Source organism: Ceratosolen solmsi, unplaced genomic scaffold (genome assembly GCF_000503995.2).
Source record: "Ceratosolen solmsi marchali unplaced genomic scaffold, CerSol_1.0 scaffold3, whole genome shotgun sequence".
Lineage (NCBI taxonomy): Eukaryota > Metazoa > Arthropoda > Insecta > Hymenoptera > Agaonidae > Ceratosolen > Ceratosolen solmsi.
Genome location: NW_011948428.1, coordinates 3,186,085 through 3,206,849, shown reverse-complemented (window position 1 = coordinate 3,206,849; position 20,765 = coordinate 3,186,085). Strand labels below are relative to the sequence as shown.

Genomic DNA, 20,765 nt, shown 5'->3' with positions numbered 1-20,765 from the left:
AGAGAGAGAGAGAGAGAGAGAGAGAGAGAGAGACAAACAGACAAACAAACTAATAGTCAATATTACTAAGAATTAATTATTTAGCCATCCAAATAAAAAAATTTGTCATTTTAGGATGAGAAATTGCAAGGTTTGAAGCCAATAGACTCGGCGAGTGAAATGAGTTGTTTCGATAAACTCGTGCCATGCGCATCTTCAATTGTAGCAATGAGTCTTGTTTTACATTCCAACTTATCATCTACGTTTAAATTAAAAGAAAATGTAGGATTATCGCCGAAATCATACGCTAGGTACAGGTAAATTTTAAAGATAATATATAAATTAGTCATTTATTATGGAAAATTCGCGCGGTAACGTGAATATTACTGATTTCTTTTAATGACAAATTAATGCAAAGTGTAAAATTCATCTCATTGATAAAAAAAAAAAAAAAAACACTCATTTAATAATATTATCGTCTTAAAGAATTACTATACTTGAAATTATTAGAAATTTTTTCAGACGTAATGCAATGTTTTTCTTAGTATTGATATCATACAATGATGATTGACGATGAATTATAAGATTTCTCACAATGTATTTTCACTTAATGTATTAAATAGGTTTTTGCTTGTCATAAAGATTACATTATTAATAATTATATTTAAATATTTCAGATAAATGAGAAATGAATTTGTTAATTTATTATATTATTTACTAGCGCTGAGATTACAAATCACACTTTTGTAATGGATGACGAGTTTCTTCATTCTTCGTACGAAGAGATTCCACTTGACAAAAACGTTAACGCAAGTGGAATTTTCGACGAATGGACCACAAAAGCTGAAGAAAGCGATGAGAATTTTTCAACTCTAATCGATCCCTCGGACTATGGCTCATCGAATTTCACTACAGAAAATATTACCGAAGCATTTGACTCGATAGAGACTAGCTCATCGAATTCATTAAAAGTACGGAGTTCAATAAGGGAATTTGACGAAAATGCCATAAACATAAACGAAAACAAAATTTTCTTTGAAGACGATTATCCACATATTAATTACAATGATTATGGCTTTCTGGAATTGGATAACACTACAGTTGATTATTTTCAAGACAGTCCATCGCCAAGTCCTGGATATTCAACTGACAGTGTCGAATCGAGTTTTTCTAGATCTACCTTCACAACCTCAATTGTTAATCCAAATATTCCGACGAATATTCCAACAAATTCTTGTTCAGAATTAACGCAAATCTTACGATGTTACGAGCGCATTTGCGAGATGAAAACTATTACGTCGGATAATAATTTTTCAGGTATCTTTATTACGATATTGAAGTGTAAAAATTAGTTTTACTTTATGTTCCAATTGATTAATAATCATACTTATCACATATTTGGCTATAAATACCTTTGAATACATTACAATATGATTCGCGGGGCCATTGGGGAAGGGGATGGGGGATGCATCGATAAGAACGTAACTTAAATTAAATATTCAAATGATTTCAAGATGTGACTGTATTAAAATGATGCTAATAATCTAGAAAAACACGTATAAATAATTGTCGTTGAACTGAAAACTTTTAAATTAAAACATATTTAATTTATTGATGGATAGATAAATTGCCTTACTTATGATTTTTATTTAAAAATAATTCATTTCAATGCGCCTTACGAGAAAATTAACCACTATGTTAAAGTGATCGCTCCTTAAGTTTTGATATTCTAATCTCTTTAAAGCAATGATTTTGGAAAATATAAAATTTTATAATTATAGATGAGCCTTTTCCTCCTTCGCTAAATCAACCAATTTTATATTTTCGAGTGTAATCAAAGTAGGACACCGCTATATTAAAAGTCGCATACTTTCACAAGAGTGTATAATTATTATTTGCTGGAAGTTTGGAATATTCCGAATTACAATAACTGACTTAACTAAACCCTGACTTTGCATAAAATCATCCTCCTAATCATCATCCAAAATCACTATATTTATTCATCAACATAAAAGCATTAATAATATAATTCTATCAGCAAAACCATAAAATCATAAGCTCTACGGTTATCATTATCGGTGTCTATCTTGAATATATCGTGAAATAATAATAAATCCTTTACTAATTTGCCGCCAAGTATCACAAGTGATCAATAATTGTTATGTAAGTAATTTGAAACGATCCGCAGTGTCGACAACGTCATTGGACATAAAGACTCGGCGACTACTTCGTGGACTTTGTTGGGAGACGATGTTCGGCCAGGAGATCGCTAAATTGACAATGATGGACCTGGTGCTCACGGTATTCTCGACGATGGGTATGGACTTTTTTCGCGCGATCTTCGTGCGCTACATGAATAACTGCTGGTGCTGGGACCTTGAGAAACAGTTTCCGCAATATGGCGATTTCAAGATAGCCGAGAATATCTTGCATCTGGTCAATAATCAGGGTATTGTTTGGACTGGCCAGTCGTCAATCCTTTAATCAAAATCGAACGCTATCGAACGTTATTGGTGACAAATTGGGCTAAATTTACAATTATTTGAACTAGCTTTGTTCGCTCGCTTAATTCACGTTAAATTAATTTGCTTATTGCTTTAAAATTATATCGATGTTGGAGCATTGTAGTAACAATGTCGAAAAACTAAAGGATAATTTCAAATTACAAATTACATGAAACAATAACTTCACGTTCGCCATGAAGCTTGGCCCTTTCAATATTTCCCTTCCCTTCCCTTAATAATTCAGCAAATGATAAATTGTATAGTTAAACTTTCTATCCAAACTGTATTGTTATTTTTTTTCTCCCCACAGAAGTCGCGCGACATTCGAAATTGTTCGACAACTTAAAATTTAAACAATAACTCATTTTCTCCATTATCGGCAATATCATACGATAATCATTTTATCCACACAACTGCTAATTAAATATCTCATCGTCGGCTTCATTTAATAATAAATTATAGCTTGAATTTCTCTAAATATTCCCATACTCCATTATGCCTTATTCGCCTTTATTTATTAATTATATTATATTCCTTGTATTTGCAAAAAATGTAGGCATGGTGTGGATGGGCATATTCTTCAGTCCTGGTTTAATTGTTCTTAACGTTATCAAGCTCATCATTCTCATGTATTTACGATCTTGGACTGTACTCACGTGCAATGTACCACACGAAATTGTCTTCAGAGCCTCCAGGTTTGCATTAAACACGTAACTTGACAAATAGATTCCGATCACAGTACGATATATATAAATTTTTTCGAGGTATTAGCATATAATTTGTCTTTCGTAATGGAAGGCATGGAAAATAATAAATGTCATCCGATCTATTATTAATTTTACGTAAAAAGACGCACATTCGAAATTATCATTGACATTTAACGAAACTTTTTAACTTGAACACATTCAATTTCTCAATAAATACAATTATCGACTTTTCTCTTCTCTATTCGCTCTCTCTCTCTATCTCTCTCTCTCTCTTTCTCTCTCTCTCTCTCTCTCTTTCCTGTTTATCAATATAATTATTAAAATTTTTGAAAAATAGAATTTAGCGTATTTAATTTATAAATCTCCTCTAATGCCCTCAGATCAAACAACTTCTACTTGGCGTTGTTACTGACGATGCTATTTTTATGCGTATTGCCGGTGGGATACGCGATCGTCTGGGTTGAACCATCCTGGCATTGCGGACCATTTTCCGGTTACAAAAGAATTTACCACTTGGCCACCACGAGCCTAAGGAATGCCTTGCCAAGCTACATCCACGAGTACAGGTTGTCATTACGAGCATTGTTACGTCATTATTAGCTAAACATTAGCTGAATCCCCGAAATTCGCTTAGCTTATTATTTCATAATAATAAGAAATTTCGATTTAATAAATGATTGAGTCTATCGTTTTTTCAAAATAGACCCTTCGCCATGCAATCCATTATCGATGCGATAAAATCCTGATTAATTTTCGTGTAAACATGTATTATAGGTGTAATTTACAGCACGCATGCCATAATTTACCTTATACCAAAGCATTTAATACAGATTCAAATGCATTTCAGAGTTTTAGATTATATAGCTTCGCCTGGTATCGTCATCCCTTTGATAGTCCTCATGGCTTTAATAATCTATTACATGGTTTCATTAACGAATTCACTTAGAGAATCCAACAACGATTTGAAGGTAAATGAAATGGAATTCACTTAGAGAATCCAACAACGATTTGAAGGTAAATGATAATAATAATAATAATAATAACAACAACAACAACAACAACAACAATAATAATAATAATACTAAAGTAATAATAGTAATAATTTATGTTATACTTACTACTATTAAATGTTGAAGCTAATGGCATGCTTGAAAAGATTTGATAAAAATTACGAAAATCTCATTAACATTTAGATTATTTTAATTATAATCGACTAAGTTATAAATTAATCGACATCAAATCAATTTTCTTTCTTAAGATTCAGTTGAGACAAGAGCGTACGGAAGAAAGACGTAAAATGTTTCGAATCGTCGAAAGAAGATTCGACGCCCATGAAACTCCATTTGCAAGATGGAAGAAAATTTTACCAGGAATAGGAACTAATAAATTAGCCGATGTTATTCTAGAAAAAGGTACGGTCATTAATACTCATGTGAAGCTTAAATTTGTGTATAAATATTAATGTAAATATTAATATTAATAAAAATCGCGTTTTCGAAGCATTAACAAATACACTATAAATGACCGAGTTGAAATAAAGAGTATCGATATACTGATTTAGTGGGAATCGCGGAGATGGAGGGCAGGGAGCTGAAACGGCAATCCGGAGGCTCGGAGAACGGCGAATTGACGGAGGCCGAACAGGAATCCTTACCCCACGACCCACCAGCCCCGGTGGAGTTGAATGAGTGTGAGGATCTAATGCCCCGAGTACGCGAGAGGATTAACGAGGAACCGACAAGTCCCACCATAAAAAGCGGCAACGAGCGATTGCCTTCGTGTTGAGGATGGAAATAATAAGGGCAATTCAGTATTTAGGTGGTCGAATACGACGACGAGGTAATTTTTGGGAAACATTAAATGATGTGTAGCCACATCTTGCTGATCGTGTTTCTTATGGTAATAATGGATCGGGGATTTTTTTATTAATCCCTCAATTAATTGGGATTTTTGACGATTTCTGGTCTCCAAAGTTTGAACCGCCGAGCAGTCCGAAATAAGAATTGAAGTTTGTGATTCCTTTAATATCCCATAGAATGACAAAAATTTTAATATTTTTTTTGTGTTTGTATTAATTATGTGAACTTTTCGTGTTCCTTGACTCAAAATTTTAGAAGTTTTCATTGTAATTTGATGCCTTAGATCTAACTACATTTAAACATTTTGAATAATGCTTGGAAATCGCATCAACATAACCATAGAAATAAGAAATGTCTGATTAAATGATAGAAAGTCATATCGACGTATCGTATTCTTTTAACAATGAGGATAAAAATCAAATTTGTTTTCGAAAATATAAAATGTCACAACAACGTACTATTTCAACGTCCCGTACAAAATAATGCACCACACGCTTCAACTTTACGTTCAAGTGTATCAAATTCTTAAAGCAAATATTTTATTTATATTTATTTCCATGAAAAAAATTATTAAATAACTATAGCTAAATAATTCGTTAGAAAATGTTTGACATAATTTTTTTTCTCTGTTGAATATTTCATGTGAAATTGTTAAAAAACTTAGCTATGTAATATGATTATAACAGATTTTAAGTGCAAATATTAATCCCTTATAGTAAATGCAATACGCAAGAATGTTAAATATTATTCAGAAATACAAATTTCTATACAAAGAGCAACTACGGATACGGGATTATTGATAAAACATAAGATTATAAACCCTTGAGCAATTATTCGAATATTTTCACTAGAGATAATTAAATTTGATTACCGCGTGTATAATATATTTTTAATTTTTTTGTTAAAACATCGTTTCATTGTTTATTAACTATACTATTTATATTATTTTTTTGTTTCAACAAACTTGATTGCACCCTTACTTTGACACAGTTTGGAAAATCATGATAAAAAAAAAAAACAGAATTCCATTATTGTTCGATTTCTCATTCTAAAATCAGACTAAACATTTTTCCTTTAACTACATAAATATTGATAATGACATAATAATTAATAATTAGATATAAAAAAAAAAAAAAAACACGAATTCATCATGATATTCAGCATTTTTTTATAGTTAATTCAAGAACGGAAAATTGGCACAATGAGATAATAAAACTACATTTCTAAAATAATAGGTAGTTTATTAAAAGAATTATTTATTGATATTTACTATGTGAAAATGTTGCTGTTATTATAATATTATTATTTTGTAAAAAATCTGTTTGACGATCAATTTTGAATAATTTCAAAAGAAAGAAAATGGAAAACAGTTAACATATTTTTTTTAATCTATAGAAGTAGTTTATTCGCTATCGTTCAGTATAAATAAATATTATAAGTCACCTACACTATAATACATTAGAAATATAATATAATACGATTTTTTATATATTATTTATTATATTTTATATCAAGGAGAAGAGAAGTTAATAGGGACCACTGCAGAAATATGTTACGGAATATTCCATCCTCATACACTCAATAAATTGTCATATCAAGTCTCACACGTTCGAAATCATAAAATAATTTCTAAAATATTTTACCAAGTATGAAAAAAAAATGTACCGATTTCATACTCAAAGTATTGTGTATTATTATCTTACGCTGCAAATCCGCCAAACAATAATATGTATTATGGTACAATACGAATGATAATCTATATTTAAATTGTTCGCGTCTTATTTTCTGTTTTATAGTATATTAAGGGTATGCACAATATAATTTACACATGCGCGTACACGCTCACATGCAAAGATATTTATTTATAATCCTTAATCGGCAAAAAGGTATACATGATAGTTCTCTCTGTGATAAACAAATTATAACATTAATAATTCGATGCTAATATATCGATATTCGTATTACTTATATTATTTATTAGTAATAATTTATTGATTAGAACAATTATTAATGTGTGTAATTTGTTGTAACACAGTCGTTAATTAAACAAAAACCAAAAAAAAAAAACAAAAACAAAAAAACAAATAAATAAATAAATAAAATTTTAATTGGTATTATAGCGTTGATGTTTAGTATATTTAAAACATCTTCAAAGTATATTATTATGATATCGTTAGGCATAATTACTCTGAAGTTACTTATAATATGAAGAAATAATGTTGAAGTAATAAAATATAAAATTATATCTATTCTATGTTACAGTCTTTAGATAAAAAGTTTATGTATTTGAAAGAATCGGTTATGTTAAATAATAAGAATTATATATACGACAAATTTGTGATAAAAATTCATTCAATGATTACGCATAAAAAATTTTCAATTTTCTTTATATATAATGTTTAATGCTAATCAAAGTTAATTAATAATAACGACAATGGGAATAGGTAGATTATCAATACTATTGTTATGTTTTTTTTTTCTTTTTTTTTCTTTTTTCATTTTTTTTTCTTTTTTTTTTCCTTTTTTTTTTTTTTTTTTTTTTTTGTTGAAGAAAACTTGTTATTCGTATTGTCTTCTTGTTACAATTACATATTTACATAATTCAAGGGCCTGACACTTGAAAAAATTTGTTACAAATATCCTAAATTGCCTTAAATAACATATATAAATTTTCCATACATACGTCGTAATTCACGTGTAAATATAGTTCAATAAAAATCTATAATATTGTCTCTTAAGATTTAATTAAATTATTTCTTCCTAATTTATTTGTATCAATGACTGAGAATTGATATAAAGTCTAATGGCAAATTGTAACCGAATTTTTATCAGAAAATAAGCGACTTTACAAACACTCCTAAAGAAATTGAAAACATGATTTTACCATTATTACACATTATTATGTACATAATTACCTTTTAAAGTGTAAAAAATAATATTAATTACTTGCCAATATCTATTTAAAAACACCAAAAGACAAAACTTTATATCGCAATTCAATAATAAACTTCACAATATTAAGCGAATATATAAATAAATGAGTTGATTGTAAGTTGTTAAATTAAATTTCCTTGATTGTTAGGTATTGTTAAGTCTTCGATTTTTTTTTTTTTTTTTTTAAATAAAATTTTTATAATTTTGAAGAAATGCGATTCATTACTTAATAAAAAATATAATTTAAAAATAAAACCAAATTATTATTTAATAAACGATATTATTGAAATATGCAAATAAAGTAACTTTCAATTCATTGAATATTTATGGTCTTATTTTGGGACTGCGTGCATAATTGAAATTAACACAGTTAAAATCTATGGGCGTTTTAAACCTCTTATTGCAATATAGGCAATTTAAAAAAAAAAAAAAATTTTCACTTTCACCAATGAATTAACAACATTGGTTTGGGGATTGAATACGATGTAATAAATACACCATTACTGACCTGTTTTCTGATAATAATTCATGCATAATGAAAATGGGCAAGTAAATACGATCAAACTGATGCACCGCTGGCTTGAATTTGTACCTTCGATGCACTGGCTAGAATATTATTAGTGACCGCGATGACAGAGTCTAACTTTCAAGAAGATTGTATCTCCTCGATGCTTAAATGGGCAATAAATCTAAGCCTCATTTGCAGCGCTGGTCGCAGTCTTCGTATTATGCAGTCGACCTCGTTTTTCATGGTATCGCCGACAAACATGTATTTGATATGATAACTATTTAATTGTTAAGAAACAACATGTACTAATAAAAAAAATTTCGCAATAATATTAATTGAAATGCATACATGCATTTGCGACAGCTTCAAATACATAGAAATTACACAACGAGCACCAATATTAATATATAAATTGCCATAAATTTTTTAATTTAATATATATATATATATATATATATATATATATATAGGTAAAACTGTAAAATCGAAGACAAAATATATCCTGTATTTTCTTTAAATAGCAATTAATCTTTATATACCATCCTTATATATAATGATTATATATTTTCAAGAAGCTAACGTCATAATAAATAAAATTATTATCGAAAAAAGGATACAATAAGTCGCAAACGGGATCCATTTGCTTTAGATGTGTCTGTGCACGATTGACTTGTTCTAAGGTTTCATATAAAATGACTGTTAGATCAGAAACACATTTAGGTCTTTCAATATTGAATCGCGTTAATGTTGGTCCAATTAAGTGGCAGGCGAAAATCAATTGATCTTCATTATTAACGACAGGTTGCAATTTCTCTTTTATAAATCTAAAATATATAAATGAATCTGTATTAAGTAGCAAAATATTTAATGAACTATTTATTTTCTCGATGTAACTTACTGAGCCATGGTAACAATTTGTCCGACTCCAGCATGATGCCAAATTGAATGAGCTAAGGCTAACATATAGCTATATTTGTTTTCAAGAAAACTATTGTGAGTTAAATTGAAATTAAACAATTGAAATGGAGATAAATTGTCGTATTGCCATTTAGTTAAGCCAGGACTCGTTATCGTTTCAACCAAACGGTCATGTAAAGTGGACCAATAGCATTCAGGTAATGATGTCATTATTATGCCTATGCAATTAATCCAAACATGAATTTCATCCGATGGAATAATTGTATATCTAAAATGAAAATGCGATCTTTTTAGAAGTATGTAATACATAATAATAAAACAGCTTTTGAAGTATTGTGTATACTACCCTTTGGCTACTACATCGAGTAAATTATTTGCCACTACATTCGGAGCTACTGGCAATGCCATTAATTCAACGCAAGTGACATATAAGGTATGAGCAGTTGGATTTGGAAATTCATTGAATCTCCAATCAGTAGATGGAAATTGTGCTCTTCCGGAAATTGCTTGAAAAAAAAAAATTAGAGAAATATCAAGCATTACTATTTAAAATAAAATATTTGTTAAAATAAACAGCTATTTTACTGGTACACTTAAGTTATTTATTAATAGAAGAAATTACTTATTCCCACTAATCCGTATTAATCTTCTCAATAAAAATAATTACAAAATATAATTCTTCTAAATATCTATCATTAATAAACATTTTAATAATAATATGTTGTTTTTAATAAATTCCATTAATCAATGTGGATCATATATTGTTCAAACGCTAACTTAATAATTTATTTATGTTAAAAATATTAAAATATACTTAATCTGATCTGTTGTTTTTGAATCATATTTAAATGATAATTACTTTCTACTAGTCGCTGAACTAAACGAACATAATAATCTAATTCGGGCTGCCAATACCCGTCATCATTGGGTCGAGACATATATCTTTGGTAAGCTTCGGACAAAGCCCAACCAGGAGCCCTAATTTCTCTTAATGAGCCCAATATTGCTGTTACAAGACGTCGCTTTAATGGCTGCTTATCCCTCAATTTCCTCTCATAATAATGAAGAGTATTGTATAAATATGTAACTGGCCGATCTAAAAACATTTATTTTAATAACTGCTTAGCTCATTCAAATATATAATATATATTAAATTTCAAAAATATATTTGTAACTTCAAATAATCAAAAATTATATTTTATTATCTACAAGTTCTAATTTATAAAAAATTCTAATTTATAATTTCAAAAGGATTGTTACTCTTTTTTCTAGTAAAAATAATACATCAACTTTATTGCGTATTAAATTTTTTATATCAAATTTATTTATAACAAAAATTAACTCATATGTAATTAAGAATTTTATTTATGCAAAATTGAAGAAATTTTTTTCCAAATATACAGAAGCTAGTCAATTGAATGTAAGATTATAAAATCAATAAAGTAAAAATGAGTATTTAAATGTTATATCGTTGCACTTAATTATTCATACAATTCAATAACAAAAAAAAAGATTATTTATATTTTTAAATTCATTTCTAAAAAAACAATATGAAATAAGATTTTTTTAATTATTAAAACTTTGTATCCAGGTATTCTTATATCCCATTAAACATAATGTTAATGTAGTGTAAAAGTAATTATATATATACCATGAAATCTGTATAAACATCCTAAGTGCTCTAGAAGGACTTCTAAACTTTTTGTTACTTGAGGTATTTCTAAATAGCGATGCAAGACAATGTCAAAAACTGGTAAAAATCGTAGGCATACATTTCCAAAATAAGCCGGAAAGCTTTGATACTGATTTGGACTGCCAGAAGATTGTTCCATTATTCCTTCTGGAGCAAATTTTTCCGGGAATTTTCGATGAAAAGCTAAATGTTTCTCGTGCCAATTGGATTGCTTCCAATGATCTGGAGAATTCTCCTTTACAAATTCTAATACTCTATTGCGGAACTCTGCGGCTTTCAATAATAACAATTGAATAATAAAAAAACAAACTTGAGCTTCATTACCCTCTAATGTCCTTAATGCCTAAAATAAAAAATATTATAGTAATAATACTTTTTTTTAGATATATTTTTTATTATTATTTCCTTTTATAAAGTATTAATTTCTGAATTACCACCAATTAGAACTTCTAATCATAATAATCAAAGTAAAATTTCATTTGATCGATATGTTATAGTGTTTAGAATTAGAATTATAATTATAGTGTTATTATAATTATATAATATATCTATATATATTATATATATATATAAATATATCTATAAAATATATATATATATACAATATATAAATATATATATAAAATACTATAATATAATTATAGTATTATATAGAATTATAATTATAGAATTAGAATTATAGTGTTTAGAATTAGAACGAAATTACTTAGTCAAATCATAAACAATAATAGTAAGAGTAATATAAAATTTAAAAGAATCCGTTCAAATTAATTTAAATAAATGTTTTGAGTTTATGATTATTTTTTAATTAAATCATCAAATTTTTTTTTTAATTTTGCATAATTTTTAAGTTTGTAAATAATAATAAATCTAAAAATATTTTAAATTCATATATTGACCATTAAATAACCAAACTAACTTCAACAATAATTTAGAAATAGGATATAAATGTGAGTAATTAACTTATTTTTCTTCTACTAGATTTAAAATAGAAGTACTTGACAGTGTGCTTTAAAAGTAAAAAAATAAAATTAAGATTTATTTTAAAAGAATTTATAAAAATATATTTAATTGATAAAAATAGTATGAAAATCAAATTTAATCATTAATATATTGAGCAACTTACTAGGCATAATACCAATCTGTCAAATGTAACAATATTGTATTTCCATATCATGTCATTAATGGCATCCACGCTTTTATTAACATATGATCCATCACAGGCAATACTCGAGACTTCAAAAACAATGTAATCACAAAATTTTCTAAGATGAGCTGACAAAGCTCTAGCTCCAATTCTTTCTAATATTCTATAATAATAATTTACATCAATCTACATCTATTTTATACGTTAATAGTTAATAATATTTAGCATTACGAACTTACTTATAAACTATTGGATTAATTCGATCTGTTTCGAGAATCATTTTCCATAAAAGACAGAGGAATAAGGGGGGAGTATTTGGGACGGAAAAATGGGCAATTATATCATTTTCGTTACTCATGGAAGCCCAATTTCTATACTCTTCTTCAACGGCTTTCTATAAATTAAAAATATGTTATTTTCTTCATTAAATATATAGCAAACACAAATAAATTATGTTAAAAATTTTAGAAAAATCATTTTAAGTAACAAAATTTAATTAATTAGAGATTGTTTCAATTTCAATTTCAATTTCAAAATCAATTTCTAATTAAAAATATATTTAAGTCAATAAAAAACAATATAAACGTAATTTAGTATTATTAATATTAGCATTATTGAGTACTTAATTTATAATCTCTTTACAATTAATTAATGTCTTTTATACATTATGATTACCGAGTGCATAGTATGCAATTTATTATTTTAAGATTAAGATGTAAAGCAAATTGAAGAGATTAAAATTAATTCTTTTACTTACAATACTACTAATACAATGAAAATCGTAAATTATATGATTATATTATATTAATAAACATTATATGGACTAATGAAACCATATTTGTATGATAATTAATTTACAATTATATTTATAATTATATTAAATTTGTATAAAAATTTTTGAATAATTAAAATCATACATGTTATTTTCAACAAAATAAAAACAAAATCTACCTTTATTTGTTGCTTTTCTTCTTTTGGAATACTATTTTGTTGGAAAAATTCACTTAAAATTGGTGGAAAGCACTGAAGCGTATGATCAGCCCACGAATGTGGCGTATTCTGCATAATTGTATTAAGCAAATCTTTACACCATGTACCACTTACTGTGTCACCACCAGTGCCTAATAAAAAAGAAAAATTGATAAAATGATTTTTATCGATGACTTTTTTTCTTAAGTAAATAATAGATTTATTTATTTTAAATAGCAAAGATATTTCTAATATTATATTAATGAGAAATCATAATTAAATTAAAAATTCTGTACATACATTTATAATGCATTTCAATAAAAAATAATTCCAAATAAAGTTGAAATACCTGTAATGTGCATAGATCTGGCGAGTGTAAGCACCAATGCTCTGTTAAGTTCTTCCGAGTCAGCGGAAACAAGAGTTTTCGGCTCTGACAAGAACCTCGAAAGATGTGGCTGAACTTCTGCAGAGCCAAGACCTGTTATTAAACGTAAAGCGGTACTCTCCACACTAAAAAATATTATTAAATAAGTCATATTTAATATATAATGACATAATATAAATTTCCTTTGCATAAGAAATACATAGAGTTTAATTTAAATTAATTCAAATTTAATTTGAAATTTATAAGCATCTTATAGCTCAAAATATTATTAAGGAGCTTTTATGTTAAAAAAACATTTGCACAATATTAATTAAATTGTCTTGCGTTTACATATATTTAATAACATATCATTTTATTTACCACAGATGTAGTTGTGTTTGATTAGTTTGGGGCACAGCAGCAAGACTGTGAAGATGACTTAAAATTTGTACTCTGTACGTAGGTTGAATATGGTGCATTCTATAACTAAACATATCTAAAAGTGTATAAAGTATGCCCCAGGCATGAGCTTTGAAAACTGTAGGTAATAAATGGCCTTAAAAAATATTTAAATTTATCATAAACAATTATATTAAAAAATCGTAGTGTGTTGATACTGGCGCATTAGAAGAATACTCACTTATAAATTTTTTAATGCCAATACTCTCAATCTCTGTATATACTAATAATCTGCTGTATGTTTCAACTAATGCTGGTGGCAATGGTAGGTTACTCTTTGTCGAAGCAGATTTTGCTACATGTGTGACAATACTGTGTATCAAACTCATTTTAACATGTATGGTCAAGGAATCGAGAATGGACATTGGTAATGGAGCAGTTGGACTATTTGACTGAGATGTATTATTTTGTAATCCTTGCAAGGGTTGTTGTTGTTGATTCTATAGGCATAAAATAAATAAAATAAAATTACTACATTTGATTAATTTTATGTATAATTTAAAATTATTAAATTATGTTATTTTAGAAAACTGCAATCTATTTTTGGATAAAACTATATAATAATATAATTTCATTTTTAAAATATCCTTTAATTTTAATGAATAATCTTATATATTAAACTGCAATTTAAGATGAATAGTCTGAATTTTACTACAGTTCATACCTTTTGGGTTAAACCTAACTATTACCTTTTGGGTCCCTAAAATAGATTCAACTAGAACAGCCATTGGCCGAGTAAATAATTCAGTACTTGTAGAATATGCATTGCAAAGTAAAGCAATTCTATAATCCGATCCCATACATAGAGAAGTGTTTTGCACAGCCATATGTTGAAGAAATCTGAAAATAATAATATAATAAATGACTTGCGAAACATTAATTGGCTGAAAAAATTGTTATCTTACTCGTGATGTGTTTTCAAATTATGAGGTATCAGTCTATGAAAGTTTGAATGATCAGAATGAATTTTTTTTAAAAGATGTAACCAAATGGATACTAAAGCCATTTGGTGAGTGCATATCGAATGTGAAAGATCTGGAACAGGCAATGGATCTTTTTCTGGATATAGAAGATCGTACAATTTGAAAATTGGGAAAAAAGTTCCAATCTATATAAAATAATTATTATTAAGTATTATTTAATTTTAATTTACTTATGTACTTAAATAAGAAATAAAATTACAGGTTTGCGCTGTATGCTTCCAGAAATAAATTGCAATAATACCCACATTAAATGGTCTCTGGATTTTTTCCATTCTCTACCAGCAAGCTGTGCATAAAAATTATTCTTAGAATTGTTGAACTACTATATATAAAATTCATAAAGTTTATATTGTAATTAACCTTATCGTGTATTGCCATCACAAAACTGGGAAAATTTGCAAACTGTGAAAGAACATAACAGATAAGTTGCGATGAAAGATGCAGCCATGGCCAATGATTTGTAGTAACTCCATCCGAACCCTCCAAAGGTGTAGGTTCATTTTCTGATTTTTCCATTGTCCTTATTACAAGATCTACTAATTGTTCTTCTAAAGCAGCACACCTAGTATTTTGCTAAAATAATAATACATAACATAATTAATTACAAACACATTAATATTTATGTTTATTAAATTAATGATTAACAATTATTTTTAATGTATATTATTACTATTACATAAATAATGAATAAATATCCAACTAGATTTTCTTACAAACATATTAATAATCATATTAAATATATTTAATTATATAATATATATAATGATAACTACCTTATTCTGTAATCCTAACATCGAACAAACCATATCTCTACTATATGGCTGTTCTAAAACATATCTTAAAAGATCTGTCTGTGGTTTCAATAAATCTGAATCATATGGAAGGTTTCCTTTTAATGAAAACTGTAAAGTATTTCGGTCTAATAACCATGGAATAACTAAATGATCTCCATATCCTGTATGTTCAACTACTGGCAGCATCTTGGAATGACCAATAATTGAAATCATTTGGACAACATTGCGAAAACTGTCTATAAAATTCGATATTAATTTCGATAGCTTCTGAAAGAAATAGGGCATCTTTTTCAACTGTATTTAATACATTATTATTAAATACAAATATGATTACCCAGTGGGGCCAATTTTTGCTTTCTGAAAATTTTTGAAGCTCATTAATAATTAAATAACTTGGTAACAGACATGCATTCCTGTCAAAAATATATTCAATAAGAGATTCCAAGGCTCTCATTTGAGGTTGAACTGATGCGTCTAATCGTGTAGGTAACGAATGAGCTTTTTCTTTACAAGCCTATGGACATAACAACGTTTTTATTACATGTAATTTGAAAAATGATAGATAAATTTATTATAATATAACCTTCATTATTTCTCGTACTCCTTTATAATCTACACCACCAATAATATGGCGAATAAGTGTAAAACATTTTATCCAAAACTCTTCATTTTGATATTGTAACTTATCACAATTAAGTATACATTCACATACTAATCTATAATATAACATCAAAATAATTACTTAACAAATTAATATTTTATTCCTTATTTTGACTAACCTAGCAGGTAAAATATTGGTGGCAACCAAACTTTCTAGTAATGAGAGAATAAGATGCATTCGCCTATAATTTGTAATTTCAGCCGAGGTGTATAAAAATTTGCGAATAGCATTTTCCTGCTGTTCTGTACTTAAACCCATCATCGCAGTAGTCAATTGTGACTGCCATCCTGTAATTTTTTCCTTTTCATTGCTTGTGTTATGTACAATAATACAACTAAATGCTTCCTCTATCGCTTCAACTCTCTAAAATAATTTTTACCGTTTAATAAAAAGCTGTGGCTTACGTTCAATTACTTAAAATACATTAACTTACAAGAATATCATTAAGAATATTGACAATTTGCGATTCATTGCCCATCTTTATTATTTTTAGTGCTTTGTATGAAGCTCTTTGAAACTAATACAGTTTTTTTGTTTTTCTAATTTTCGTCATTCTCAATAATTAATATATGAAATAATATTTCAGTTCATCTTCTGAAAAAAAAGTTTATCATTGATAATTATTATTTTTTCCCATATTTTTTTTTAATTTAATCGAGGTTACGTTACTGCTTTATTACCGGGTAACCAACACACTACATTAAAGCACTGAATACGAATTTGTAAATAGCCGGTACATTCCATCATACAGCATTATATTGATAATATAATTCACATAATAATTATATTAAACTATGATCAATAATAAAACTGAATATATGCCTATACCCTAGTAAAGTAGTAAATGTAATTTAATTATGAATTATAATCATACGTGTGCAAACTTTTCTCAAGGGTATAGTGTACACATATATATAAGCGGAAAAGCGTCTTCTATAGTTAAATTTTCATCCAACAGATGGATGAAAGTCGAAAATCTAAGTCTCCAAGTGCTAAGACGTAACATTGACGCCACATAAAAAAATTTAATCGTAAATTTCAATTACAACTGTTTTTAAATGTGAACTGCAATGTCTATAATCGAAAAAGTATATAAATATATAAGCCTTTAATATTAAAAATAGAGAATTGTTAAAGCAACGTCGGCTTTGATTTTACTATTTGAAATAACAGTTAAGAAATCAATTTAAGTCCTTATCTATCCAAGCATATTTATTTTATTTAACGCTATCATATCAATTTAGAAATAGTTATTTGTACTTTTATATATTAAAGTAAATAAAGACTATTTTAACATTGACGTTTAACGATATTGGAGATTAATTTAACTACATTAAATATTATGTAGTTGATTGAAAATTAAATAATGAAACATCAAATTTTTATGTTATATTTATGACAGTAAATTTGAAAAACAATGTATATAATATTTACTATAGTCTAAATTAACATAATTTTTAAAATTTTATCAAATATATTATAATGTGAAATATGTTGTTATGGATTAATCAGATTTTTCGCCTTTACAAATTTTAAATTTATAAAAATCGAATAGTTGTGATTCATAATTCATTTATATTAGAAAAATATTCATAATTTATATTATAAAAGAAAAAATCTTTACAATACAAAAGATCCATAATTCATTTACATAACAATGACAATGATCATTTCTTAATTTGCAATTTTTCCGAAGTAGATCTAAAGACTCAAACAATAATTCGATTACATTGACATTTGGCAACGAAAACAGTTGAGTGTAACTAAAGTCTGTTTGCTTTTTTATTGTGATCTATATCTATTCAAAATTTTCTTTATCATTGTCTTTGCTAATATCCTACCAAAAGCTTTTTTAAAAAATCGGAAATCCAAGAGTTAAAGCATTGATATTGTTTTTTTTATCAGTTAAGTCGTATTGGCCTGACTTATTATTGATAAACAAGTAAGTAATTGCGGAATAATTTTACGGCAAACTGAAATATACGGAAAAAGCGTATTCACGTTTTACGTATTTGACGTAGCAGTGATATTGCAGTTATTAATTATCAATATTTTATATTAAATTGCTATTAAAGAGCAAAAGATGAGTATTCTTCATTTAGGACATGGTGAGCACACATACAGCCTTTAATTTATAACCATCGATATCATTTTTAATTATAATAATATTTTTATTTTAAAACAGTTATTTCTATTTTTTTTATAATGTAAAATAGTTTTAAAACAGGTTATGCGTATATTTAATTAAGAATTTAAGCAAAAATTAATTTATACCAAAATATTGATTCACTAATTCATTAAATAACTATTATTATTAATATGATATATTAATTGTTAGTATGCTAAATACTGATATCATAATTATTTCTTTATTATTATAAATTTATTATCATAAATATTCTTTATTATTTGTTTTATTTGCAACGAGTAATGTATAATAAATTTGTTCATAATAATATTCAAATAAATTAATTAATTTTAGGTTCGGAGCAGCCACCAAAAGCTGAAGGCAAAATTCGACTGTATAGTATGAAATATTGTCCATTCGCTCACAGAGTTCGACTTGCATTATCATTTAAAAAACTCTCTTTTGATATTGTAAATATTAATTTGAAGAATAAACCAGAATGGTATTTACAGGTTAGTAAATAATTAAATAAAAATAATAGCATATCAATGTATATTAATTTTAATTGCCAGAAAATGAATTAAAATTTTTAATTAATAAATTAAAATAAAAATATTCATTATTATAATATTCGATATAAATAATTGAACTATGATCACTCTTATTAAGAGCATTACATAAAATTTCTATACAAAATGTTATTGTACATTTCTTTTATAACTATGTATTAGATTCATCCAGAAGGAAAAGTTCCAGCTTTAGTCAATTTAGATGGAAAAGTGCTTGTAGATTCAACTGCCATTGTTAATTATCTAGAAGAAGAATATCCTGAGCCACCTTTGTATAATAAAGAAACTATTACAAAAGATTTAGAATTACTTGATCAATATGATAAGGTAATAAACGATTTTTCTTTGTTTCATAGCGCAATTTAATAATTGTATTATGAAGTGTGTATTAGTGTGCTTACATTAATAAAATAAGCGATATTAATTATATATATATATATATATATATATATAAATTTTATTTGGTTGTATAAATTTCAGATTGTACGAATTTTTTCTAATTGCATTCACAAGAAAGATAATAAACCATTTCAAGAAGCAATTAACGAAATTAGCAACTACCTTGTAGAGTTTGAGGAAGAATTAAAAATCAGAAAGACTCCTTTCTTTACAGGTTTATATATATTTTTATCATAAAAATTAATATATAGAAGCCATTTCTATAATTTTTTGAATAATTTATATTAAAACTTTTAAATTATCAAATTATAGGAAAGCAGCCTGGCATGCTTGATATTCTTATGTGGCCTTTTGTTGAAAGATCCAAAGCCCTTCCAATACTTTGTAAAGAATCATTACATTTTGAAAAAGAAAAGTTTCCATTTATTGTAAGTTTGGGTTATAATATTTATAATATGAAAATTTATTTTAATATAAAATTTATTATAATAGTTTTATAGTTTTTTATTAATAATAGTTTTATATTAATTTTAATATTTAGAAAATTTCTTATTGATAATATCAAGTGGTCGGTAAATGTCATTTAAAATTTTAATTAATTTTTAAATAAAATATATTATGTATTATTCAATTTTTATTTGGACATTATTTTTTAATCTAAGAAATATAGTTAAATTAATAAAAATAAATTATTTCTTTAGATGAAATGGATTTTGGAGATGAAAAATCAAGATTTTGTGAAGGAAAATGCTGAATCTTATGAATTATTTGCAAAAGTAGTTGAGGCCTCCAATGCCGGCGTAATTGATTATGATAATGTCTAAATTGATATTATCTAGATTTGCAATGCTAAAATAATACTCTAGAATGTGATATAATTTAATTTTATAACTTCTTAAGAAAATATAACACTTATGTTTGAATTAGTTTAATGACTTAATATATTACATTATAAAGGTTAATAGTACCTTTTACTTAAACTTGGAATTAATAAAATGAGGATATTTCCAAATCTACAATAGTTAAATTCTCAGACCAATGAGCTTTAACAGATGCTTAAAAGTTTGGTAGGGTTCGAAAATTATGAAAAATATATTATAACTTCTGATAATTAAATTTTTATTCTGTTTGAACAATGTTCATTTAATATTTTATTTTCAGTGTTTTAAAAATAATTTCTGTTTTTA

The 20,765-nt window shown here is 26.7% G+C and overlaps 3 protein-coding genes across 3 annotated transcripts in view; 2 read left to right on the top strand and 1 right to left on the bottom strand.

Moving 5' to 3' along the window:
• The window catches only part of LOC105363701 (transmembrane channel-like protein 3), a 19,624-nt gene extending 14,636 nt beyond the window's left edge, over nucleotides 1-4,988 (top strand). The window contains exons 9-16 of the mRNA XM_011501451.1: nucleotides 115-290; nucleotides 701-1,296; nucleotides 2,168-2,428; nucleotides 3,040-3,178; nucleotides 3,571-3,756; nucleotides 4,038-4,158; nucleotides 4,449-4,602; nucleotides 4,752-4,988. Coding sequence (XP_011499753.1) covers nucleotides 115-290; nucleotides 701-1,296; nucleotides 2,168-2,428; nucleotides 3,040-3,178; nucleotides 3,571-3,756; nucleotides 4,038-4,158; nucleotides 4,449-4,602; nucleotides 4,752-4,975 — 1,857 coding nt within the window. The 3' untranslated portion in view covers nucleotides 4,976-4,988. The remainder of the gene's footprint in view (nucleotides 1-114; nucleotides 291-700; nucleotides 1,297-2,167; nucleotides 2,429-3,039; nucleotides 3,179-3,570; nucleotides 3,757-4,037; nucleotides 4,159-4,448; nucleotides 4,603-4,751) is intronic.
• Nucleotides 4,989-8,295: 3,307 nt separating this feature from the next.
• On the bottom strand, nucleotides 8,296-17,062 carry LOC105363623 (mediator of RNA polymerase II transcription subunit 23-like). The gene is made up of 21 exons (XM_011501368.1): nucleotides 16,916-17,062; nucleotides 16,601-16,845; nucleotides 16,405-16,537; nucleotides 16,156-16,335; nucleotides 15,801-16,085; nucleotides 15,388-15,600; nucleotides 15,227-15,313; nucleotides 14,950-15,152; nucleotides 14,734-14,884; nucleotides 14,226-14,484; nucleotides 13,967-14,141; nucleotides 13,568-13,731; nucleotides 13,201-13,370; nucleotides 12,489-12,643; nucleotides 12,229-12,412; nucleotides 11,061-11,445; nucleotides 10,269-10,505; nucleotides 9,756-9,915; nucleotides 9,390-9,677; nucleotides 9,109-9,315; nucleotides 8,296-8,768 (listed from the first exon to the last, which is right to left on the bottom strand). The coding sequence occupies exons 1-21, from the start codon at nucleotides 16,958-16,960 to the stop codon at nucleotides 8,630-8,632; spliced, it is 4,065 nt and encodes a 1,354-aa protein (XP_011499670.1). The 5' UTR covers nucleotides 16,961-17,062; the 3' UTR covers nucleotides 8,296-8,629.
• A 1,157-nt stretch (nucleotides 17,063-18,219) lies between these two features.
• On the top strand, nucleotides 18,220-20,498 carry LOC105363624 (pyrimidodiazepine synthase). The gene is made up of 6 exons (XM_011501369.1): nucleotides 18,220-18,590; nucleotides 18,965-19,122; nucleotides 19,342-19,506; nucleotides 19,660-19,792; nucleotides 19,891-20,006; nucleotides 20,280-20,498. The coding sequence occupies exons 1-6, from the start codon at nucleotides 18,566-18,568 to the stop codon at nucleotides 20,400-20,402; spliced, it is 720 nt and encodes a 239-aa protein (XP_011499671.1). The 5' UTR covers nucleotides 18,220-18,565; the 3' UTR covers nucleotides 20,403-20,498.
• Nucleotides 20,499-20,765: the final 267 nt, after the last annotated feature.